Source organism: Vulpes lagopus, chromosome 10 (genome assembly GCF_018345385.1).
Source record: "Vulpes lagopus strain Blue_001 chromosome 10, ASM1834538v1, whole genome shotgun sequence".
Taxonomy (NCBI): Eukaryota; Metazoa; Chordata; class Mammalia; order Carnivora; family Canidae; genus Vulpes; species Vulpes lagopus.
In genome coordinates, this window is record NC_054833.1 from 999,937 (window position 1) to 1,027,024 (window position 27,088).

Here is a 27,088-nt window from a genome sequence, read left to right on the forward strand (position 1 = left end):
CACCTGATCTACTTAAAAGATATCACAAGAAACTCCTTTGATGGAAAATCACATCATCTAATGCCTTTTTGTGCATTTGCACAAAGTTGAATATACAATAAAAATTACTAGACATGAAAAGAGGCAAGATCATATAATCAGTAATCAAGATTATTTTTAAAAGTCCATAGAAAGAGATAGCTAGATAATCCAGATCATGAAATTAGTAGATGAATATTTTAACACAACTGTGATTAGTTTGTTGAAAACTATGGACCGAAAAAAGCACTCTAAGGCAGCCCTGGTGGCTTAGCTGTTTAGCGCCATGTTCAGCTCAGGGTGTGATCCTGGAGACCCGGGATGGAGTCCCCTGCCAGACTCCTCCCTGCATGGAGCCTGTTTCTCCCTCTGCCTGTGTCTCTGCCTCTCTCTCTGTGTGTTGCTCATGAATAAATAAACAAAACCTTAAAAAAAAAAAAAAGTACTCTGAAGACTTTCACCAGAGACTAGAAATGTAAAAAAGAATAGAATGTACATTCTAGAAATGAATAGTAAAATAACTGAAAAAACTCAGAATTTAACATCATAACAGAGAAGCATTGACTAAAAGTAGAAAAAAAAGTCAACAATAACTATAATAGCAACAAGGAACAAGATGGGAACAAATTATGGATATAATCACATACAAGTCATACACAAATGGTTTAAGATGCAAATTAGGGTATTAGAAAGAGGAGTGAGAAAAAATGGGACAGAAGCAAAATACAAAGAGATAATTTGCTTAGAACTTTCTAAAACCAATAAAAAAATATGAACTAATATATTCGAGAATTTCAGACACTCTATAAAAGATAAACTAAAAAGATAAAACTGCATAAAGCTTTATTTTCTTAGGGGCACCCGAGTGGCTCAGTGGTTGAGCATCTGTCTCTGGCTGAGGTTGTGATCTTGAGGTCTTGGGATCGGGTCCCCCAGGGAGCCTGCTTCTCCCTCTGCCTATGTCTCTGTCTCTCTGTCTGTGTCTCTCATTAATAAATAAATAAAATATTTAAGGAAAAAAAAGCTGCATTTTCCTAGACATGCTACCATAAGCATGAATCATGAAAGGAAAAAATCAATAAATTGGATGTCATTGAGATTGGAAACACTTGCTTTGTAAAAGTCCTTGTTAAGAGCGTGAAAGACTGGGCAGCCCCGGTGGCTTGGCAGTTTAGCGCCCGCCATCAGCCTGGGGTGTGATCCTGGAGACCCAGAATGGAGTCCACAGTGGGCTCCCGGCATGGAGCCTGCTTAAGCACTCTCTCTGCCTGTGTCTCTGCCGTTCTCTCTCTCTCTCTAAAAAAAAAAAAAAAAAAAAAAGCATAAAAGACTACCTATAGACAGGAAGAAAATATTTGCAAACCATATATCTGACAAAAGACTCATAACTAGAATATACAAAGAACCCTCAAAACTAAACTGTAAAAAAACAAATAATACAACTTGAAAATGGGTGAAAAATATAACTGACATTTCACCACAGAGGAAATAAGGATGGTGAATAAGTGCATGAAATTATGTTTAATATCACTAGCCATTTAGGGAAATGCCTTGAAGTCCTGTTAGATGATAAGACGATTGAGGTTCCTATGGTTTATAGCTATGGTATGGAGCTTGAGAGCTGAGTGAGGAAACTGGTAAAGGTATACCCTACTCCTTCTCTGTTGGTGTTATTAGTTCACTGAAATGAGCTTTAGAACAAATAGTCACATTAGTAGGTACATGCCAGGAACCAGAAGCTGGATTCTTTCTTATAATAAAAAGGCCGAAACTTTAAGACCAATTGCAATAAAAATCACTCTGCGATTAAGCTTAAAATAATCCATTTCTTTCACTGGACTCATTTGTCTACGCATAGGCCAAGCAAAAAATGTAAATACGGTCCAATACAATCTTTCTTGTCTTTAATAGAAGTACTATTCTCTGAAATCCTCCCAGAAAGTGATATTAATTTTGAGTAACAATATTTTCAACAGTAAATAATTCCTGGGACCTCCCTGTTGCCCTTCCAGCCATAGTGGTTGTTGCTCTGTGGATCAAGGAATCAGTGTGGAGATTGTTTCAGTTGTCGAGTACTTGTGGTCCACACATCCAGAATCAGGAAAAATGACTACAAACTGGATTTGTGGGCCCCCTGGATCCATAAGATACACCTAAATGAAAACAGTATATATCATTAACTGCTTCAAATCTCAACACTCGGTGATTGACTAAGTAATCAGAGTCTCCAGGGAGAAAAAAGATTAGCTCAGAGCTAAGATCCAATAATCCTAGAAAAGGGGAATTCCTTTCCCAAGTACACCATTATTAAGATAAATGGTTGGAGGTACCATTGGAGAAATACAGAAGAAGTACTCATAGTTCAGATTTGTGGTCTTATAGGAGATTTTTGCAGGATGCTGGCATCCTTATCAATGTAATTCTCAATGCCAATTCTTGCTTCCATGATACATATAATGTCTTCTGGGCCATCTCACATTAAGGAAGTGAGTGATCCAACTGCACAAGATAAATCCATTTGTATTCTAATGAATTTCTACCAAATTAAATGTACTTACTGTAGTATGACTTAGGTCAAATTTTAAAATAAGTAAGCATAAAACATTCTCAGTTATTCAAACTAGAAGATAAACTTCAAATCTATTATTAAATCCAGAGTGTTATAATCACCTCAATGTAAAATATTGTTCCTCTCCGGTCCATCACCCTCAGAAACTATTCCCACACATAGTTGCTAAGTTTCTAATAATAAAAATTAAAGCAACTTCCTGCAGTTCTGTTTTTTTTTTTTCCTCCTGCAGTTCTTTAAGTGAAAGCCATTACTCCCAAGGTTTCACTTACAATTGCTTCCCCAAGACACACTGATCTGATTCTTGGCAATGAGGGGATTTAAGAGTAGGGAACTAGAATTGTCATCCTTGAGAGCAGCCCCGGTGGCCCAGCGGTTTAGCGCCACCTTTGGCCTGGGGTGTGATCCTGGAGACCCGCTATCCAGTCTCACGTCAGGGTCCCTGCATGGAGCCCGCTTCTCCCTCTGCCTGTGTCTCTGCCTCTCTCTCTATCTGTCAAATAAAGAAAATCTTTAAAAAAGGAAAGAAAGAAAGAAATGTCATCCTCTTGCAATTGCTTCAGTTGAGATCTGCTCAACTGACTGCTTCATTAGAGAAGAAAGGAGAACCTATTTCTGCCCTGGATTTTAAGGGTTTAGATACACAGAATCATCTGAAACCACAAAACTGTCTCTTTCCAATTATCAGGGGCCCCATTATTTCCAAATAATCTCTAATGTTTCATTTAAAATATATCATGTAGGGCTCTGAACTGTGTTTACTCACATCACTTCTAGTAGCACGAACTTCTACTTCTCTAACTCTGACACCACTAGATGCCCAATAATTCAAATCAGATCTGATGCTAACAACACCAAATTAGCATCAGACTCCACGGGTTAAGGGGTTTAGTCCCCCAAGGCCACTCCCACTTCAGACACAAATAAAGATGGGGGCCGCCTGTAACTTCTGACCAATTGGCTTTATTATTTTTATTTTTATTAAAGATTTTTTATTTGTTCATAGAGGCAGAGAGAGAGAGGAGGAGGAGGAGGAGAGAGAGAGAGAGAGAGGCAAAGACACAGGCAGAGGGAGAAGCAAGGTCCCTGCAGGGAGCCTGACATGGGACTGGATCCTAAGTCTCAAGGATCACACCCTGGGCTGCAGGCGACGCTAAACCACTGCGCCACCGGGGCAGTTCCTCAATTGGCTTTAAATTCAGGAGTTCCCACAACCCCCTCCACAGGTTTGATGATTTGCTAGAATGGTTCACAGAACTCAGAAAAGCAGCTTATCTACAATGACCGGTTTATAATGGACACAACTCAGGAACGATCCACTGGAAGAGATGTAGATGATGGAGTTTTGGAATGGGTGAGGTTGGTGGGGTGAGGTCCAGAACTGACAGCTAAGAAACAATTCTTGAGATGTCTTTGGTGCAAAATGGTGGTTTTATTAAAGTGATAGGGAAACAGAAGACTAGCTGAGGATAAAACACATTGATAAGTCCTTGAAACAGGGAAAGGGTCATTTCTCTATGGACTCAACTGCCTCTATGTTCATACTTTGCTAAGGGCAGAAGGCAATCTTAACCCAATCCCCAGGAGCCCCAGGAGCCTGTAAATCTATGTGTACATATAAAAATTCCTTTAGAGATTCCTTTATCTCTATACCCCAAGGTACAAGTTGGCGAACACTCCCCAACACATGGCCCACCGATACACATCTGAAGGGTCTCATGATTCAGGATTTATTAGATGGTAATAAGTGATCTTTTCCCAACAATAGCTAGCCCCATCAAGGGCCCAGAAATCTTGCTTCCAAAATTCCTAAGACAGTATGCTATTCCCAAACCTCTCCCCACTCCCAGGTGTGTGTATGTATATATATATATAAAACCAGCCACCCCTCAGCCGCTCTACCTGCTCACGGGTTCTGTCCTCCTGCTTTAATAAAATAACCATTTTGCACCACATCTCAAGAATTCTTTCTTGGTCATGGGTTCCAGACCTCACTCCACCAAACCTCACCAATATTCCAAAACTTAATCAAAAGCACAAGGACAGGATCTGTTGGGCAGAGAGAGCTGCTGCTGCCCTAGGCTTGTGAGATGTGGCTGATTATATATACCTGGGAGCTGGAGGAGATAACGAAAGGGGAGGTTTTCTTCTTCTTCTTCTTCTTCTTCTTCTTCTTCTTCTTCTTCTTCTTCTTCTTCTTCTTCTTTTCTTCAATATTTTATTCATTTATTCATGAGAGACAGAGAGAGAGGCAGAGACATAGGCAAAGGGAGAAGCAGGCTCCTCAAGGGGAGCCTGATGTGGGATTCGATCCCGGGACCCCAGGATCATGACCTGAGCTGAAGACAGACGTTCACCCACCTAATGAGCCACGCAGGCGCCCATTTTTTTATTTATTTATTTATTTATTTTTATTTTTTTCCATTTTTTTTTTTTAATTGAAGTTCAATTTGCTAACATACAGTATAACACCCAAGGCTCATCCTATCAAGTGCTCTCCTCAGTGCCAGTCACCCAGCTACCCCATCCCCCACCCATCTACCCTTCCGCAACCTTTTGTTTGTTTCCCAGAGTTAGGAGTATATCAAGGTTTGTCTCACTAATTTTTCCCACTCAATTCCCCTCCTTTCCCTTATCGGAAAAGGGAGGTTTTCTAAAGGACTTTCATATGCTAAAGAGGAACTACAAGATACTGGAGGCCTTGCCATTGTCTGAGTGAAGGTTGTTTTTCCCTCTATCGAGGCATCAACCTTAAGACAGTTGGGAGTTCCCTGGAGGAATGTCACCTGTATCCCACTCAGGAGTCAGGGGAGAGGAGGGACGTTGCAGGGTGTCAACTTGTGCTCTGTCCTTAGTTAGCATTCTCTCTCATCAAGTATCTGACCTTCAAAGATATGGTGACCTAATTGTGGTTATCTAATTTGGGCCACAACCTGTAAAGACTGGGAAACATTAGAGAATGGGAAGTAGGTATGATGTGAAATGTTGGGGTTTGGGAGCGAACAGTCAAGAAAGAATTCTTGAGATGTCTTTGGTGCAAAAATGTGGTTCTATTAAAGCATGGGGACAGGACCCATGACAGGGAGAGCTACCCTGGGGTCATGAGGAGTGGCCCATTATAAACTTTCAAGTTGGGAAGGGGTTAGGAATAGTGTAAGCCTCCCAGGTATTTTGGAAACAAGGTTTCCAGGACCTTGAGGGGCCTAGCTATTGTTAGTGAAACGAGAGCTCTTGGTTCTTGTCTCACGGAGTTGAAGAATGAATCTCTCGGACAAAGGAGAGTGAGCAAAGCAATACAAGTTTATTAAGCAAGGGTAGAGAGAAAGCTCTCAGAAGTGAGAGGGGTCCTGATAGGGTTGCCACTGCGGGCTTGTAGGGTTGGTCTTTTATTGAAAGCCTAACCAGGGAACCTAAATCTTTTTAACATATCCATTGATATCACCATTGAGTAAGGACTAGTGATAACATCGCTAATGTCTTACTTCCTTTTTAGGGTCTGGTAATTCTTTGTTGGTCACAAATAGCTGTTATAACAAGACCCCACCTCTGGCACCTGGGACACGATGGTCTGGTTTATTTATCTCTGGTTTACTTTCATCTCCACATTTTTTGGATTTTTTTGTGAGCCTGATTCCATGGCCCCTTGAGCCAGCCTAGCCCCATTTATCCCTAACTCATTAGAAATGGTCATTTATTACCATCTAATAAAACCTTAGGCATGAGACCCTCTAGATGTACATCAGTGGGTCATATGCTTGGGGGATGACTGCCAGTATGTATTCTGCAGTGTAGAGAGAAAGGAAGTTTCCAAAGGAATTTGTATATGCTAATTTTTATATGGGCAGACTTACTGGATACTGGGGGTCAGGCCAAGATTGTCTTTTGCTTTTAGCAAAGTATTAACATTGAGGCAGTTGAATCTGTAGAGGAATGTCACTCTGCCTTTTTCAAGAACTTGGCTATGGGCTATAGGTAGTAAGGAAATTTCATAATTTCTCTTCTACCTTTGCTTCCCACATCAGAGGACTAGAACTTTTTTTTCAATAAAAGATTGTCCTACACCAATCTTTTATTTCTTGTCATTGTAGGGCTAAATATAAGTTGCCTCAGAGAATGATCCTGTGGGAGTCAAATTCTAAATCAAGTTCATAGGCCTTTGTTGTGCCCAAGATTGCGAATCTGAGAAACCACCAAGGAGCCGACACCGATGCAAACACACCAGGGTTTATTTACAAGCTCGAGCTTGGGTCCAAGTATACCCGACACAGTGGAGCAGGGACTTGGACCCGGAAGTGGGTTACAGCTGTTTTTTTTTTTTTTTATAGGCTAGTCTAGGGGATTTTCAGAAGGGGTGGAGGAATTTCTTAAGTTCTGTTTACATTCTGATGTGGGGCTTTCAAGGGCATTGAGCTCTGTTCTCATTCTAATATGGGGCTTTCTACCATGGGTGTGGGCTCTGTTGTCTTTCTGATATGAGATCCCCTGCCAAAGACATTGAGGACATTCTGCAGTTTTTCCTATAAAGTTCAGCTCTTATTCACAGGGGCCTAAGATGGCTGTACTTGTGCTAATGCTAAACTTGAGGTGGAATGGCCTTGATTTTTCTCAGCCTCCATACCCTTGTGATATCGTGCTCTAAGAAATGCTCCTGTCAAAAACACCTGGTTTATTATGCTAATAAGGTGACTCTGCATGGGGTCTTGGAACTTCTGGATGAGTGCTGGTTGCTTGAGGCACCAGCCACAGGATTAGAGGGTTGGAAATTTCAGCCCTACATCCTGACCTCCAGAGAGGGGATTGAGTGGTCAACGATTTAATCAACTTTACCTAAAGGACGGAGGTTTGGAATTTCTGGATTGGTGAACAAATGGACAAGCTGGGAGAAAGCATGCCCAGAGAGCAAGTGGAACTTGGCACTCCCCCACCTCTCAGTACTTTGCCCTATGTGATGAAGGAGCAGAAGGCCAACCCTGCAAACTGCCTCCCCATATATGAGATAGGCTATGTGTGAAATTCCTCCTAGAAGCTCCCAATTGTGTTAATGTCTCGCTAGAAGAAAAAACAATCTTAACCTGACAATGGCAAAGTCTCCAGTATCTTGCAAGTTCTTTTGAAAATCTCCCTTTTCCTTACCTCCCCAAGCTCCCAAGTATATGATCAGCCTCACCTCAAAACCTCAGGGTAGCAGCTCTCTCTGCCCATGGGTCCTATCCTCCTACTTTAATAAAACTGATGTAGAAACCATGGGTTAGGGATAGACGGGGTTAGGCAGGGAAGGATAAGGGAAAGGCCCAGAGTTGGGCTCCCATAAATCCTAAGGACACCAAATGGTCCAGAGTCAGGCTCCTACCCATCCCAAGGAAACAGAGATAAGATAACAAAAACAGAGAAGAAAGTAAATTAGGCTCCCTAGCTCCTTGGAGTGTTAGGAAGTATCTCTCTTTGATGGTTACCAGACAATCCCAGAGATTCACCAGGCTCCAAAACAGCCATATGTCAATCACTTGAGACAGCACAAAGACATCTCAAGGCCTTGGGTTCCCTAGTTATGTTCCCAATAAAAGACCAGCCAAAAAGCCCTCAGTGGCAACCCTGTTGGGACCCCTCTCACTCCTGAGAGCTTTCTCCGTACCTGCTTAATAAACTTCTAGCACTTTACTCACTCCAAGATTCATTATTCGACTCTGTGAGACAAGAACCAAGCTCTCCTGTATCAAAACCACCATTTTGCATGAACGATGTCTCAAGAATTGTTTCTTGGTCCTTGGCTCTGGACCTCTCCCCACCAAACCCCATCTACATTCCAAAACTACATCATACTTGTGACTATTGGTGGTACCAATTACCATAGCTAGAAGGCTTCCTAACTGCTAACAAAATAATTCCTTTTGGTTCACTTCAATAAAGGAGTTATCAGGAAGTTCTAGAAAATCTACACATTCAGCATGCTTTATGCTGAGCTTCCAGAAGCAACTCCCAGAACCACAGTACAGAACTGACATGGCAAGGGCTCTGTCTGTGCTGCCTCACGCTGACTTTTCCTTAGAAAGACTGGGACCAGGGAACTGCTGCCAAAGTAACTAGAAATTTTAGAACTATTTCTTTATGCTACAATTGGAAAACTGCTCTTGCTACTGACACGAAAGAGCTTGGTTCTTGTCTCATGGAGTCGAAGAATGAATCTCTTGGACAAAGCAGAGTGAGTTAAACCGATAGAAGTTTATTAAGCAAAAATACAGATAATACAGGTAACATGTTTAACAACTTACTTCTTTGGGGTCTGGTTATTCTTTTTTTTTTCTTTTTTTTTTTTTTTAAGATTTTTATTTATTTATTCATGAGAGACATAGAGAGAGAGAGAGAGGCAGAGACACAGGCAGAAGGAGAAGCAGGCTCCATGCCGGGAGCCTGACATAGGACTTGATGCTGGGTCTCCAGGATCCCCCCCTGGGCTGAAGGTGGTGCTAAACCGCTGAGCCACTGGGCCTGCCCAGGGTCTGGTTATTCTTTGTTGGTCACAGACAACTGTCATAAAAAAGATACCCTCCCCACCCACACTTAGGGCAGGGTGGTCTGACTTGCTGCCTTATCTCTAATTTCTTTACACCTTAGCATTTTTGCGATTTTTGTGAGCTTGATTCCGTGGTCCCCTACCTATCTCTCCCTACCTAGCCCTACCTGTCTCCTACTCACTACTTTCAGTCCTGTGTTTGTAAACTGTTACAGGAGCAGATCCAGGTTTAGGGAAGCCTGAAGTTTACACAATCTTGGAGGTTCTCCTTAACAAAATAAATGCAGAATTATAAATAAAAATTAGATATAATAGTCAATATGTACTTAGAAAATAAATCACACAATTTACCTATTTCTAAAAGGAGATGAATATCATTATCATCACTGAAGGTGATCAGAATATGCCACTCTAAAATATGTCAGTTTAAGGGGCACCAGACGGCTTAGAGGACTAATTGTCTGACTCTTAGTTTCAGCTCAGGTTAAGATTTTAGAGTTGTGAGATCAAGCCCCCATGTTGAGCCCCATGCTCAGCACAGTCTGCTTGTTTCTCTCTCCCTCTCCCTCTGCCCCTTCCCCACCACACTCCTCTTTCTCTCTGAAAGAAATAAGTTCTTAAAAAAATAAAATATGTCAATTTGGCACAAGGCTTATTTTTAGCTGAAGACAAATAAGAATCAGCAGATTCAGGAAAAACTCCCTGCCTTCCCCTTTCTGCCTAAAACGAGGGTACAGAGCTGCTCTTATTGATAAAGTTTTGGAATATAGGTGAAGTCCGGAGCCGACAACCAAGTAAGAATTCTTGAGATGTCTTTGGGGCAAAATGGTAGTTTTATTAAAGCACAGGGACGAGACCCAGGGACAGGACCCGTGGGCAGGAAGAGCTGCTGCCCCAGGCCTGTGAGGGGTGGCTGACTATATCCCTGGGAGTTGGGGGAAGTAAGCAAAGGGAGATTTCAAAAGGATTTTCAGGTGCTAAGGAGGGCCTACATCATCGTACAGGAGGAGGCTTTGCCATTGTCAAATTAAAGATTGTTTTTCTCTTTAGCAAGGCATTAACATTAAGACAATTGGAAACTTCTTGAAGATTGTCACGCATATCCCACCCTGGGTGGGGTCTCTTGGTGGCTATCTGCTGTGCTTAGTTCGCAGCTAGTCCTGTTATGCCATCATTATTACAGGGGACAGACTGATCATTGAGATGAGTCTACATAAACCATTTCTTAAAAATTAAAATAGCCCTTATATTCCACCAGTTTCTTTCACGTACTTCTAATCACTTCTCCACAGTTTATTGTCCCTTGAAACCCAAACACGTTTTCCTTTGTTAAAATAATATCTAAGCAATTGAGTCCACCTGCTTCTTTGAGTTTCACTTATTTTCTCTGAACTCTTATGCACTAAAGTATTAATAAAAATTGTATGCCTTTTCCCCTGCTAATCTGTCCTTTGTTAATTTAATGTACATGCCCTCAGTTACTGAACAGAAGAGGGTAGAGGAAAATAGTTTCCTCCCTGACATCACAACATCTACAAAAATAATATATCATTTTAAAATTAACTCCTGATCCACATCTATGCCCTTTGTTCCTACTTTACAGGTGAGAACTCCTTAGTTACTTTTCCTTTTTTTTTTTTTTTTTTTTTTTAGTGTAAAAATAATTTCATGTTACAATTTTCTACTGAGTCAGTTAAGTGTCTGCTTTTGGCTCGGGTCATGATCTCAGGGTCCTAGGGTTGAGTCCCACGTTGGCTTCCCTGTTCAGTGGGGAGTCTGCTTCTTCCTCTCCTTTCTTCTCCCCTCCCCCTCCTCATTCTGTCATTCTCTCTCTCTAATAAATACATTTTAAAAAATAAATAAATAGGGGATCCCTGGGTGGCTCAGCGATTTAGCGCCTGCCTTTGGCCCAGAGCGTGATCCTGGAGTCCCGGAATCGAGTCCTGTTGGACCCTGGCTCACGGGTGCCAACGTGTTCCGGCGGACGCCCCAGAGACTCAGACCCCAGACAGGCAGATGCAATTAGCAAGAGGGTTTATTGAACGTTTGCGCAAACGGGCTCTCCGCCTCCGAGGAGGAAAAGAGCCCCGATTAGCAATTACAGGTATTTTTTAAAAGGCAAAAGGAAAGAAACCGCCTAAAGACAAAAGAACCGCGGGAGTCGCATAGCATCCAGGTTGATTTCACAGAGGGTCAACATGAACCTATTCAGGGACATTCCAATCAGGGTGTAGAGGGGAAATGGTTTTCTTATTGTAAACAGAATGCTTTCAGTTGCTAAAATTTCAGGAAGGCGCCTGGATGTGCTGCCTCTGGATTAGGGCTGGCCCTACTTACAAGGGGGGGGGGGGGGGGGATGTTTCTTCATTCCCTCCTCTTGTTTGGGCTGATTTTAACCTTAAAATCTTAGGGAACATTTATTTCTTCAGTTTGGAGGGCCTGACATTGCTGAGTTAATACCAGAGCTTGGGTAATAGACAATCTTTCTCGGATGAACTGGAGGAGCCGGTTGAGGACGCAGGGGCCGAAAGTTAGCAGCAGGAGCAGGATAACTAGAGGGCCCATAATGGTAGAGATTAGGGTGGTTAACCAGGGAGACTGATTAAACCAGCTTTCAAACCAGCCCTGCTGGGCCTCCCGGTCCCTTTGTCTTTTATTTAACCTTTCCCTGAGTTTGGCCATGGAGTCTCTGATGACTCCAGAATGGTCTGCATAGAAACAGCATTCCTCTCCCAGGGCCGCACACAGTCCTCCCTCTTTCAGGAATAGTAAATCCAAGCCTCTCCTGTTTTGAAGTACTACTTCTGAAAGTGAGGTGAGGGACTGTTCTAACTTAGAAACGGACTGCTCTAGTGTCCGTAGATCCTCATCTACAGCTGTTTGGAGTTCTATATAACGTTGTGAGCCCTGGATCAGAGCAGCTGCGCCAGTACCCACCCCAGTAGCGACCCCTAGTCCCAACATAACGGCTAAGGTTAGGGAGACAGGTTCGCGCCGAAAACGGGTGGGATGTTTATCATACTGATTTTCTAGAGTTTCAGCAGGGTGATAGAACACCCTGGGTATGATCTGCACCATGACACAGAAGTCGTTTGAGCTATTTAGAACCTTAGCCGACACACAGGGGGTGAGGCCTTTGTTGCATGCCCACCAAGTTCCCGGCTGGGGCACCAGGTAAGAGTCAGTCCCCAAAATCGGGGTGGTAGTGTTGCAGAGTCTCTGGTAGCCCCGGGGGGGTGTTCCTATGCAGGTTCCCTGTCCTGAAACTTCCGTAAGGGTGAGTTGTGGTTGGGAGTCGGGTGTGCATCCCTGAGTGCTAGTGATGTTATTATAGGTCCCTGAAATAGCAATTTCCTCATAATAAGGGGGGGGGGGATGCAAGGCAGAGCCAGCAGGATTTAGTTACATCGGGGCTGGTTCGATTAAGGGCCAGGAATGCCCCTATGATAGATTAAACAGTCGTTGTCCCGACTCGGGTGACGACCGAGGGGTTGGAGTGACCTCGAAGTTAGTGGGTGTGGCACTCCCTGCGGCTGGGGCCGGGGCTGTTAGTTTAGCAGGAGCTCTTTGTTCCCCGAGGACCGCGTTAGGCCTGATTGTCCCGGGTCTGGGGATTCTATTTTTAGTTTAATTCTGAATATAAAACCATCATCTGTTCTTTCTTTGTATAACCTGAGTCCCCACGTATATCCATTGGCCCAGTCAGTAGCCCTTTTCCCGGGCTCCGTGAAGGATATCCGTGAAGGATATCCGTAGGGGATGACACCACCCTTGGCAGGGCCCATAATTAAGGGTTTTCCATTTGCTAAATGCCGGGTGAGTATAGTTAGCCTTGACAGTGATATAATCCCAGGAGGAGGAGGGCCTCCATTCTGTATCCCCCGTAGTTTCGCACCCCCAATTTTTACAATAGAAGTATTCCCCTCCTCCACAGGTGGGATTTAGCCTGCGATCTCTGTGGTACCCGGGACAGACATAAAAGGGAAGAGTGCTGAGCATGGCCCTTCTGTCAGGCGTGCCACATCCTCCCCATGGGTCTAATCCCAGTCGCCCTGGAGGGCTTTCTTGGTTAGGGGCTCTAGAGGTGTCGAAGTATCCCTCTAGGTCCCATGGGCTAGGGGCCCCTATGGTTAGCTTGCATAGGTCAGGATATAGGTTAGGCCACCAGGTTCCCACGGGGGCGGTCTTAGTTATAGACCAGACCTCGTCACCCCCAGACGTTAGTACCTGCCAGGTTAACATTTTGAGGGCATGAGGGTCACCTTTAGCGGAGGTGAAGAGCGCTAGGAGAGGTAGGAATATAACAACTGTCATTGAACAATTTTTGAAAGTCTTATCTTGAGCGGGTTTTGGGTGCGGTGGAGCTTCCATTGGAGTGGCTCGTCCGGTCCGTCCTGGCTGGCGTCAGCGGTGCTCGTTGATGGGGCGCGCTTGACGTGTGAGGCGTGGACCCAAGCAGCAATGCCGTCTACTTTTAAGGCGGTTGGGGTGGTCAGTAGTACAGTGTATGGGCCCTTCCAGCGGGGCTCAAGCGTCCTGGACTGATGTCTCCTGATGTAGACGGAGTCACCGATCTGGAACGGGTGTGGGCCGGTTGTGTCTCCGGGGCGGTAAGCAGCCGCAAGGGGTTTCCAGATCTGGCGCTGGATAATCTGGAGCGCCTTTAGCCTGTCCTGGCTTGATTTCGGTGAAGTCTACTTCCCAATTAGTTCCGGGTCTTTCTCCCCTCATCCTGGTTCCCTCAGGCATCTTGAGGTGTTTGGTATTTACCTTAGCACAAGGTACACAAGCGTCGGTTACCATTTCGTAGAAAGCTACTCCCATCGGTGTACCAGGTTGCTTCAGCATCTGGCAAAGGCTGGTCCATCAAGTCCCCTCTGGTGCCATGGACTTCAGCTAGGATCTTTTACACAATCCTGTTCTGTCCTAGCCGCCAGGAGCAAATCATCCACGTACTGCAGGAGGACAAGGTCCGGATGGCCAACTCGGAAATCTGCCAAATCTCGATGCAAAGCTTCATCGAACAAAGTGGGGGAGTTTTTGAATCCCTGTGGCAGCCTTGTCCAAGTGAGTTGTCCTGAGAATCCCGTCTCAGGATCTTTCCATTCAAAGGCAAAAATAGGCTGGCTTTGAGAGCTTAACCTTAGGCAAAAGAATGCATCTTTTAGATCTAACACCGTATACCAGACATGGCTTGGGGGTAAGGTGCTGAGCAAGTTGTAGGGATTCGGCACCGTGGGATGTATGTCCTCTGTCCTCCAGTTAACCTCCCGTAAATCTTGTACTGGCCGGTAATCTCCTGTGCCGGGTTTTTTTTACGGGTAGTAGAGGAGTATTCCAGGGCGACTGGCAAGGTATTAAAATGCCCAATTGTAATAGTCTCTGTATATGTGGCCGAATGCCTTCTTTGGCCTCTTTGCTCATTGAATATTGCCGGATCGATATGGGGGTGGCCGAGGGTTTTAAGTTTATAATTATGGGTGGCTGGTTTACAGCTAGTCCCATTCCGGCCGTTTCCACCCAGGCCTGAGGGTAGTTAGTGAGCCATTCAGAATCTAGGGGCTGCACGGACGGTGGAGAGTCCTCGTGCAGCCGGTGTTCATCCTCTAGGCGCAAGGTCAGTACCTGGAGGGGCTGCCCTTCTGCGCCAGTAACAGTGGCCCCTTTTTGCTGAAAATGTATCTGGGCCCCTACTTTTGAAAGAAGGTCTCTGCCTAGGAGAGGGTAGGGGCAGTCTGGGACCAGTAAGAAAGAATGCGTTACTTGCCCAGTGCTCAGGTGGACCTTCCGTTCGGTTGTCCATCGATATAACTTGCCTCCAGTTGCCCCCTGAACCCAAGACGTTTTAGAGCTCAAGGGTCCTTTTGCCTCAGTTAAAACTGAATGTTGAGCTCCCGTATCGAGCAGGAAGGTCACCGGCTGTCCCCCCACTTTAAGGGTTATCCGAGGCTCAGGGGGGGGTTCCTGGCCCTGACACCCCTAATCTTCATCCTCTAGGGACAAAACAGGAATGGGCTTCTTTTTAGGTCCCTGCGTTTGGCCCTTCCTTGGGCAATCTTTAACCCAATGTCCTTTTTCCTTGCAGTAGGCACACTGGTCTCGTTCAACCCGTGGTCCTCTTTTGTCTCCCAGGTCCCTTCTCTGCCCTGACTTACTCTGCCCTGAGCCCTGTACTACGGTGGCCAGTATCCTAGTCAGCTCTTTATTACGTCTTTTATCTCTCTTATCCTCCCGTTCCTCTTGCTCTTTACGGATCCTTTCCTCCCTTTCCTCTAGGGTTTCTCGCTTGTTAAAAACCTTCTCTGCCTCTTTTACTAAGTCCTGTAAGGTGTACCCCTGAAGCCCCTCCAACCGTTGTAACTTATTACGAATATCCGAGGCTGACTGTCCAATGAAGGACATAATTACATCTGGTTGGCGGTCTTCAGCCAAGGGGTCAAAGGGAGTATACATGCGGTAGCCTTCTATTAACCTCTCCAGAAAACCTGCCGGTGTCTCATCTTTTCCCTGCACTATAGCACGTACCTTTGCCAAATTGGTGGGGCGACGCCCTGCCCCTTTGAGACCCGCTAGGAGTACCTGGCGATAGAGACGGAGCCTCTCCCTACCAGCAACAGTGTCGTAGTCCCAGGTCGGGCGAACCAAGGGGAAAACATCCTCGATTTCGTTAGGCAGCTGGGTCGGCCTCCCATCCGCCCCCGGGACGTTTTTCCGAGCTTCGAGGTAGACGCGCTGTCTCTCCTCCGTGGTGAGGAGAGTCTGCAGGAGCTGTTGGCAGTCATCCCAGGTCGGCTGGTGGGTCAACAGAATTGACTCAATTAATCCGGTTAGCGCCTGGGGGTCTTGGGAGAAAGTGGGGTTATGAGTTTTCCAATTGTAAAGGTCAGAGGCAGAGAACGGCCAGTATTGCATCTGGCCGCCTACTGATCGGAGGGGAAATGCCTGGGAGGTCCAGACGTCTTCCGACTCTCCCCCGCGCTCTCGTGGAAAGCGGAGGCGACTGGCGAGCGGGGGTGAAGCGAGGGGTTGCCCCTCTGCCCCCGTAGAGTCAGGGGAAGGAGCTGAGGGAGTGGAGGGAGAGATAGGGGCCTCCGAGCCGGGCGTTGGGGGTTGAGCATAAGGGGGAGGGGAGGAGTCCAAGAGAAGGAGACTGTCCTGGTCCCCTGGGAGCACAGGCGGCTCCTTAGGTTTTGGTTCAGGAGATTTTAGGGGGCAAAGGGTGGAGGGAGAGGAGGGACGGGGAATTGGGGGAGTGGGGCAGGGAGGGGGTGAGGGTCTCGGGCCCGGTCCCCCCTGAGAAGGGATGAAGCATTTTATCCAGGGGGGTGGATTCTTAGCGAGATCCTCCCATACTATGATGTACGGCACCTGATCGAGGTGTCCATTGGGTCCTGGCTGAAAGACCAGGGCCTTCACCTGCAAGATAATGTCAATATTAAAAGTTCCATTCCTGGGCCACCCGACGTTGAGAGTCGGCCACTCTGAGGAGCAGAAGGTGACCCATCTTCCTCTTCTGACTTCGACCGACAGGTTGTGTGCTCGGCCGGCGACTTCTTTCCAGTGATCTAGAGTGAGGCTTAAAGGGGTGGTTACAGTTTGCCCCATGGGTGTAGAGAAGAGGTGAGCGGTGAGGAGGAGGACAGGAAAGGAAGAAAAACACGGAACGAACAGACGCACACGAATGACAGGACTGGCGCGGCGGATTCAGATGGGAGCGGTCGTGAACAACGACCGTCCCCGAAGAGGAGGGAGTGCCGGGGCTCCGTTCCTCTTCCAGACCACTCCGGAGTCCGACTCCGGAGGGGGACCAGGGGTCTCGGGCACGTCTGCCTCCCCCGCTGGTCCAAATACAGAGTACAGCGTCCTGCAGGCACAATACAGACCCGGCACAAAACAGACCCGGCCAGTCAGACAAACGGACGAGACAGATATGACATTTAGCGAGCTCGGTCTTACCTCCTACCGGTCTTAGGATTGAGTCTGGGGCGTCTCAGATCCCGGACGAGCCCCCAGATGTTGGACCCTGGCTCACGGGTGCCAACGTGTCCCGGCGGACGCCCCAGAGACTCAGACCCCAGACAGGCAGATGCAATTAGCAAGAGGGTTTATTGAACGTTTGCGCAAACGGGCTCTCCGCCTCCGAGGAGGAAAAGAGCCCTGATTAGCAATTACAGGTATTTTTTAAAAGGCAAAAGGAAAGAAACCGCCTAAAGACAAAAGAACCGCGGGAGTCGCATAGCATCCAGGTTGATTTCACAGAGGGTCAACATGAACCTATTCAGGGACATTCCAATCAGGGTGTAGAGGGGAAATGGTTTTCTTATTGTAAACAGAATGCTTTCAGTTGCTAAAATTTCAGGAAGGCGCCTGGATGTGCTGCCTCTGGATTAGGGCTGGCCCTACTTACAAGGGGGGGGGGGGGATGTTTCTTCAGTCCTACTTGGGGCTCCGGGCATAGAGCCTGTTTCTCCCTCTGCCTGTGTCGCTGCCTGTCTCTCTCTCTGTGTGTCTCTCATGAATAAGTAAATAAAATCTTTAAAAATAAATAAATAAATAAATAAATAAATAAATAAATAAATAAATTCACAGGAATCCTGAAAGATAGGCCAAAACTTTCCAATATGGTAGCTCTGTCTTGACTCAGTTTGGATCCTACCAGGATGAATGTTCTCAACACCTCACTCTGCCTAGCAAAACAAAAGATGAGCCTTGTCTGCCGGAAGATAACATCATCTGGGGCTAATATGAAATCATAAGTTATAAATTATAATAACCTAGCTCTGTGCACGAATGGCTTAGAAGCAACACTAGCAATTAGAATGCTAAGATGTTCCTAGTAATTTGCTGCAACTATAGTTATTCCTAAAACAGGTGACCCTTGAACAACAACGGGTTTGAAACATGTAGGGGGCAGCCTGGGTGGCTCAGGGGTTAAAGCGCCTGCCTTCTGCCCAGGGCGTGATCCTGGAGTCCCAGGATTGAGTCCCACATCAGGCTCCCTGCGTGGAGCTGCTCCTCCCTCTGCCTGTGTCTCTGCCTCTCTCTCTCTCTCTGTGTCTATCATGAATAAATAAATAGAATCATTAAAAAAAAAAAAAAAAGAAACATGTAGGGTCCACTTAACCGTGGATTCTTTTTCAATAAAATACAGTACAGTGCAGTAAATGTATTTTCTCCTTGTTATGATTTTTTTAACATTTTCTTTTCACTAGCTTTTATTGTAAGAATACAGTGTATAATACATATAACATATAAAATATGTGTTAAGGGGCTGTTTATGTTATCAAGGCTTCTGGTCAACAGTGGGCTATTAGTGGTTAAATTTAGAAGGAGTCAAAAGTTATGTGTGGATTTTTGACTGGACATGGGTGGCACCCCTAACTTCTCACATTGTTCAAGGACCAACTGTATAATATATCTTCCATTAAAAAAGTTTTGGGGATCCCTGGGTGGCGCAGCGGTTTGGCGCCTGCCTTTGGCCCAGGGCGCGATCCTGGAGACCCGGGATCGAATCCTACGTCAGGCTCCCGGTGCATGGAGCCTGCTTCTCCTCTGCCTGTGTCTCTGCCTCTCTCTCTCTCTCTCTGTATGACTATCATAAATAAATAATAATAATAAAAAATTTTAAAAAAAATTTTGGATGGTCAGAGAATAACATAGAAAAAAAATTGTTACAGAAATTCGTCCCAAGCAAAAGAAGAATGCTATGCAAATAAGCAGATTCCTGAAAAAAGAAGGGAGTAAGATTCCTGGTAAGAAGGGAAGCATGTGACTCTGGGTAAAATGCCAGAGGAAAAATAAAACAAAAATGAACTAAAGTAGGAGTTTCTTATCATGCAACCAGTTTCTAAAACGTTTTGTTTGGACCTCACCAAGCCTGCTTCAACATCTACATATCTATGGAGATAACAAATCACTCTCATAGGGCAATCAATAGCAATAATCACAGGATTATTGAGGAAATAATCCTTTCAAAGGACAGGGGGGCATCTGTCTCATGATAACTTCAGCAGAGCATTCCCCACTTTCAGGACCTGGATAAATGAGCATTTCTTGGTAATTTCTATGTTTAAGGATTTCTGAAACAACTTCAATTGGTATACACTTCGTCCATTCTGCAGAATAAATACTTATTTTTATTTATATTTTCTTTAGTCCTTTGCTTACTTTCTTTTTAAAATTGTAATTGTGTTCATTTAAATTAACAGTCTGTTAAAAAAAATAAATTACAGACTGTTAAAAAAGTATAACAAAAAAATTCATACAGTAGTACAAATTTTCTCTAACCATCCCCATCCTTCCTTCTACCCAGAAGTAATCACGGCTATTGATTTCGAAAAATGTTTAAATATATACAGAATCTTATTTGTTTTCCATTTTCTCTTCAGGTGCTTCCTCCTCTTCTTCTTCTACCAATTGCTCTCTGCCTATCTCTAGGTTACTAATGTGAATTACCTAAGAAATAGTCTTTGCTATTATTCTAGAGAAAAACAAATATACTTTCTTATAAAATCTCATACAGACAATACATTAAAAATCATATTTAAGGTGTTTTAAATCATTATTTTACAAAATTAGAACTATGTCATGTGCGTTGTTTGCACTTTTGTTTGCTCATTCAGCAATACCTCAGGAAAACATCTCCCAGCCGTTTGTTAGAGCCATCATTGCTTATTGTAGATGGATGAATATTTCCCAATTTGTGGATATATTAATTATTTAGTGACTTTTCTATCAAAGGACCCTATATTTTTCTCCATCTTTGACCATGAAAACATTACATCAAACATTAATGTTCATTTTTTCTTATATCATGTTTGATTTCTTTCTATGAGAGATATTCTGAGGGGTGACAGAACAGGGTTGAGAATATGTAGTTTTTAGAAGTCATTGCTGTATTTTTCCCCAGAAAGCCTTTAACACTTTGAATTTCCACTGGTAATCCTTGAGTAGCCTTTTTTCTTTCATTCTCATTAGCAATAGAATTCAATTCTTCTTATGCTTCCAGGTAAGTGAGTCTGAAGAGTTTTACTATTGTTATTTTAATATATATTTCTCTGCTTGAGAATTTGGTCATATTTACTTTTTATATTGGTCATTTGGACTTGCTTAATCTCTACATTGTTAATGCCTATAATTTGTTATTTTCCTATTTCTACTTGTAGTGGGGGACAGGTGGTTTCTTCAAATTTGTTAAAAGTTTGTGGTTTTGTCTACTTAATGGATCTTAATTTTTTTTCAGAATTATAAATACGTGTCTTCCAAATCTATTCACCTAGAGAAGAAAGTGCAATGAGTCTGCATATTATGGTACATAAATAATAAATATATATTCTGGCTGGATTAAATATTATAATATAAAAATTAAATCTTACAAGATAATCTATGTAATCTTGAATTGAAGAATAGTTTAGTAAGTAAGCCTAGAAATATTAAAATCCATGAAAGATAAGGTGGATATATTGGCGTTATGTTAATTTTTAAAACTACTTTATGTAAAATGTATAACAAATCAAGCTAATAAACAATTTTCTTAAGATAAATTAAATAGAGGTCTATTTAGAGAATTTACACATGGAATAAAGATTTCCTTCCTGATAGTAGTAATTGCATGCCTTTAGAGAACTCAATGAGTAGCTGACAGAAGTAAACAAATCCCAATTCAACAGCAAAAAATCAAACTTTCTTAGATACTCAAGTCCCCATTGTCATTACTTCTCTTTTAGGATAAGTTGAGGATTTGCTCTCTAGAGGAAGTTTGCTGAGCAAATCAAGAGCAAAGAGAAATACCACTTCAAAGATCTCTCTCTCTTTTCCCATTGGGTACATGGTTAATTACTATAAACTATGGGGGAAAAGTTTTGCAATTCAGTGTTTGAGATTTCTGCCAGAAACCAAAACAAATACCAATATTGATAAAGTACACCATACATACTTTTATCCATTTTGCAAAACTGGCTAGAAAACAACCTCTGAAAATAATAACTGATGCCCTAATTCCAAGTGATTTGATGCCAGAACACCATATTCTGGTCATCTGTGATACTCCGTCCTTATCTTCTAGTTAACTTTGAATGCAAACCTCATGGCTTATATGGAGTATAACTAAAAGAAGCTGAATGAATTTCATCAAAATCGGTTACACAACTAAACAACATGAAGATGTCACCGTATCTGTGAATTTTAATTCTACTTAAATTCAAGCCTTCTTGGACACAAAGTTAAATTGATCTATCTCCAGTGCTTAAAATGGAGGTAAATAGAATATATTTCAAAAAAATTACTAAGTTTATTTTGTATTACTTGGTAATATATACCTAGTGACTATAATCCTATAATATACTTACATCCTGAGTATGACTTCTACTTAGTAAAACTTGAGTGTTCTAAGCACTCATTCCATAGATTGTTTATATTTCACATCTCAGCTAGAAATTATCTGCTAGAAAAATATGATTCATTCCACTTTAGCTTTTATTAACCTTTATATATAATGCTATTTTGAATATGTTTCTTTTCCGTTGGCTGTTTCTAAAATTCTCCTTCCGTTAACTTAGGTTTCAACTCACATGTGCTCCCTTCCCGATCCCCCTTGGTATCTCTCAAAATCAAAATGTTCTGTTTTTCTGCCCAATTGAATACTTGCCACTCAAAGTCAGAATGACATTACTCTGAGATGCTGCCAATATGGCTTTACTCAAAAGCAGAGGGATCTATTCCGTGATCTGTTAGGTATTAGCCAAAATGGCAAGCACCTGGCATATATGTAAACAGGAAATCAGGAGCATATCTGATATAAGTCCAGAGATGCAGGTAAGAACTTCCTAGGTTTTTGTTTGGTTGTTTTAGTTAATAACAAATACTTCAATCCTAACGTTGAGAATATGAATCAGAATTTAAATTGCCTAAAACCTCTTGGAGGACTTAGTCAGCTCACGTCAGATGGAGATACTGTTTTAGAGAAGAGTATGTTTCAGGAGAATCATTTGGCACAGCAGCACCGAACACAGATTGGCACGTGTGGGGAGGAAGTCTGTGAGACTGAGACTGGGAATGTGTGAAATAATGAATGTGTGAAAATAATGAATTTTGAGGCAATAAAAGTATATTAGAGGGAAAATATACAGTGGCCTTGAAACATAACTACCAGGCTTCCTAGGGTGTGACCTACAGTAGGAATATACTGAGGGAGCAAAGTAGGGAAGAAGACAGTCTAAAATTTTAGGAAGCATTCCATAAGACTTTATTTCATTAAGTAAAAAATTGTCCTGTGAATTGAAATTTATATTTAGCTTTACAAATTGGATGAGCTAGAATAGTTTATAAAAGTTAACATTCAAAGCCACAGAGATGAGATGCATTTCCATACATTTTCATTTTTTGAAAGACGGACAAGCTTCCCTGCACTGCTTGACTTTTGTTTTCAAAAGTCACATATGGGGGATCCCTGGGTGGCGCAGTGGTTTGGCGCTTGCCTTTGGCTCAGGGCGCGATCCTGGAGACCCGGGATCGAATCCCACGTCAGGCTCCCGGTGCATGGAGCCTGCTTCTCCCTCTGCCTGTGTCTCTGCCTCTCTCTCTGTCTCTCTGACTATCATAAATGAATAAAAATTAAAAAGAAAAAACAACAAAAAAAACCAAAAGTCATATATGCTCTGGGCCAGCTCTAGCTGGAGAGGAGAAGGGCAAGCTCTGAAGATTTGCTCCCTGTCATCCCCATGGTGTTTTTAAAACTTTCTACAATAGTTACCAAGCTCATATCTGTTTTGTGTTCTTGATGCTTTAGTATCCTTTAAAAGTATTTAATTATCTAGAACCGAGACAGGAAAGAAGGATGGTAAGACTTAAAATGAAAATGACATAGGCTACATTTAAGTTTTGTTTGACAGCCCTGAGCTAGATGTTAACTAATACAACTGTATAGATTTTCCTTCCCCAAATATACTGCTGATACTTTCACAGCTTGGAATGGGGATTTTAGAGCAGAGCTGGAAGACAGTCCACTGACTCAATGTGCTTCACAGAACATGAATAAAACCTGAAAGAAATAATAAAGATAAAATAAGGTAAAAATACAAATCTGAAAATCAGAGTAATAACAAACCGATATGCAATTTATGCTGATACCTTCTGTTGGCCTGCAATTGGTTTTGGTGACATGCACGCACAAGTGCCTTCTTTTGGGGAAGGAGTCAACCCCAAGCATAGAGGCGCAGAATCCAGACAGAAGGCTTATGCTGGGGACACCTGGGTGGCTCGGTGGTTGAGTGTCTGCCTTTGGCTCAGGTCCTGATCCCTGGGTCCTGGGATGGAGTTCCACATTGGGCTCCCTGCAGGGAGCCTGCTTCTCCTTATGCCTCTCTCTTTCTCTGTGTCTCTCATAAATATATAAATACAATCTTTAAAATAAAATAAAATAAAATAAATTTAAAAAAGAAAGAAAGAGAAATTGAATCAATGATATGGCATTATTTTGGAAACAAATACGATAATAAAAGGGATTTGTCATGAAAAGAATAACGTTTCCTGGAATATAGAAATGGTTTTTTTTTTTTTAATTTTTTATTTATTTATGATAGTCACAGAGAGAGAGAGAGGCAGAGACACAGGCGGAGGGAGAAGCAGGCTCCATGCACCGGGAGCCCGACGTGGGATTCGATCCCGGGTCTCCAGGATCGCGCCCTGGGCCAAAGGCAGGCGCCAAACCGCTGCGCCACCCAGGGATCCCCTAGAAATGGTTTAAATTGTTTCAAGGTGTTTTCTTTGTGTTCATTCATGCAATATTGTCCATCTAATAACTGCTTTTCCCGGGGGGGGGGGGGGGGGCAGGGCGGGAGCAGGAACCCTTCTAAAAATACTAAATGATATCACAACTATTTAATCTAAAGATATGCTTTTAAGAGTGGATAAACCTTTGAGGTTACTATGTGTTTGGAAGATGAGCAAACGTGTAAAAAAAAAAAATGAGTAAAGGAGAATATAAGCATTTGGTACTCCGAAATCTATCAGCCTCCTTCTCATAATTACTTCTTGGCCCTTGTTCTTATTCCGTGTCTATTCCAATTGTCCTTGTGCCCTTTCTGACCACAGAAAGCCTGGGACAGTGTTACATAGGACAGAATGCACAAACAAGGAAGTTATAATATTGATGATAAAAGCAGTTTATCTTGTAGGTACTGAATCTCAGAGGAGGGGGGTCAGTGGATTAAGAAAGAATTCCATCGTGTAATCTTCCGCACAAAAGGCTGTTACCGTCTCTGGCTGAGCTCTCAATGAAACATCAGGTCTAGGGCTGGCCAGCGAGGGCCGCTGACCTATGTGAAGGAGAAAAATGACATCCCCTGTCCTCGGTGATGACATACCTCCTGTTTCACTCCTTGGTATCCTAGTGCAGGAGAATTTACACCTTGTCAAAGAGGGACACTTCTGAGAACGGAAGCTCCTTTCTTAGAGTCAGGACAGCAGGAGGGAACTCAGCAGTCCCAGGGAAACAGACATTTCAGTCACCCCCAATTATATGGACTTAAAGAGATCTGTTCAACAGTGGTAGAAATCAAGGAAATTGTCAAGTATGTGAAATCTGTATTTCTTGGTGCCATTTTTACTATTTTGCCTGATCCTTCCATTCCTGGGAAACACTTTTTGGCCAATGAGATACAAAATACACCTCCTTCCACCCCCACACACATTTTTTGGAGAAGCTCCTGGCAGATTAGACTTAATGTTAAGAAAGCATGAGCAGTTAAAAAAATTTTTTATGAAAATTTGTACCCTCATGAAGATCAAAGTCTCAAACTAAAGCAAAGCCAGTCTGAGAGTAAAGTATAGAGAGCAAATTGGTAAGTGGGGATATTTAAGAAAATATATCGCAAGAGTAATGTCTGCTTATTAAAATCAGAACAAAAAAACAGTTAAACTCACACATAAGGCCTGTTTTACTTTAACTCATCCCCATTTCCCAGGGGTAATGCTTTCTCCTGTGTTCTTCAAGGTAACTTTTAATTCATATAGTAGTACTTGTGTAGAGTCTGTGTATATTACATATAATGTATGTGATTATATATGTAAATTTATAACATATTATATATACAATTTCTTTTTTAATTAATGTGATCATACTACATAAATGTTAAGTGAACTTTAAGTGAACTTTTTTCACTTAAAGATACATTTGAACATCATTTCATATCTATATCTGTGACTGTGTATTTCAACTTTATCAACTGAGAGCAAGAGAGGATATTTAGGGGGGAATAGTGTAATAGCATACATAAAACAAAGTTAAAACATACATTGCTAACATTTTGATGAACAAGAATAATAATGAAAAATTTACATTCTGTTATTGATAAAATAATGAAATAATTTCAAAAATCCTGTTTTCTTTGGAATGAATCATTTTTAGTAGGTAGAATGGACATATTCACACCTCCAGGAAATGCGGGGCTCTGAATAGCTTCTGTCCATCTCAGAGTTTCTATATCACTACCATCCTTTCTGGAATATTTCTGTGTTTCTATGCACCAGGCACTATGCCAGCAGATGGTTACTACAATCCCTGTTATTCACAGCAGATGGTTACTACAATCCCTGTTATTTAGGTTGATGGTTTGGAGTTAAGGAGGAAATGGGAAGCTAGTTTTCAGTGGGTAACCTTAGGAAATTTAGAGTTCTAAAAACCATAAGTAATTCCTCTTTGAGCATCTCGGAGATCCAGAATCACTAAAGTTCCTTTTATCCACACTGCTCTGTTTCTGGGGGACAACATCCAGACTGAATGTTGTGCATCTGTGCCTCACAACAAAACAACTTAGAAAAGTATTATTATTTTCATACCACAAATGAAGATAATTTGTGGATCATTTTATCCTCTGAAGATCAGAGGATAAAAAACATTCCCAGGGTAATGGGACTCATTGGGCAAGGTAGGATCCCAGGTCTGTCAGATTTCAAGTTCCTTATTATTAAAAAAATCCTATATGAATTCTGAGCTTTTAAAAGTAAAAGTATGGGTGCCTGGGTGGCTCAGTCAGTTAAGTGTCTGCCTTTGGCCCAGGTCGTGATCCTAGGGTTCGGGGATTGAGTTCTGAGTAGACTTCCCTGCTCAGTGGGAGCCTGCTACTCCCTCTCCCTGGCTTGTGCTCTCTTGAACACACACACTCTCTCAAATAAATAAATAAATAAATAAATAAATAAATAAATAAACCTCAAAAGAAAAGTAAAAGGATATAGATCCTTAAATTGTGTTTGATAACTTGTTGGATTCTGTCTACATTTTTTTTTTTCAGATTGGGAAGGGTGAGATTGAAACAATTTTAACTGGGATCCCTGGGTGGCGCAGCGGTTTGGCGCCTGCCTTTGGCCCAGGGCGCGATCCTGGAGACCCGGGATCGAATCCCACATCAGGCTCCCGGTGCATGGAGCCTGCTTCTTCCTCTGCCTGTGTCTCTGCCTCTCTCTCTCTCTGTGACTGACTATCATAAATAAAATAAAATAAAATAAAATAAAATATTTAAAAAAAAAAAAAGAAACAATTTTAACTAATTTTCACAAACAAAGAATCTCATTGGCATTAAGGAGAAATTAGAATAAGTTCCAATGTCAGGAACTACGCCAACTTTTTTTCTTAAGATTTTATTTATTTATTTACTTATTTACTTATTTAAGAGTGAGTCAAGGGAGGGGCAGAGGGCGAGGAAGAGAATCTCAAGCAGACTAAGCAGACTTTGAATGTAGATCCTGATGCTAGGCTTCATCTCATAATCCTGAGATCATGACCTGAGCCTGAGTCCTGAGCCAAAATCAGAAGTCAGACTTTTTTTTTTTTATGGTAGAGAGAAAGAGAGAGAGGCAGAGACACAGGCAGAGGGAGAAGCAGGCTCCATGCACCAGGAGCCCGATGTGGGATTCGATGCTGGGTCTCCAGGATCGCGCCCTGGGCCAAAGGCAGGCGCCAAACCGCTGCGCCACCCAGGGATCCCCAAAAGTCA

The 27,088-nt window shown here is 42.8% G+C and overlaps 1 protein-coding gene across 1 annotated transcript; it reads right to left on the reverse strand.

The window, feature by feature from the left end:
- Window positions 1–14,059: 14,059 nt before the first annotated feature.
- On the reverse strand, window positions 14,060–21,043 carry LOC121499864 (the record flags this gene model as incomplete). The annotated part of the gene is given in 3 exon segments (XM_041771080.1): window positions 14,060–14,413; window positions 14,415–16,159; window positions 21,034–21,043. Coding segments are annotated over 3 exon segments (2,109 nt in total), but the record flags the coding sequence as incomplete, so codon positions are not given.
- Between the last annotated feature and the right edge of the window lie 6,045 nt (window positions 21,044–27,088).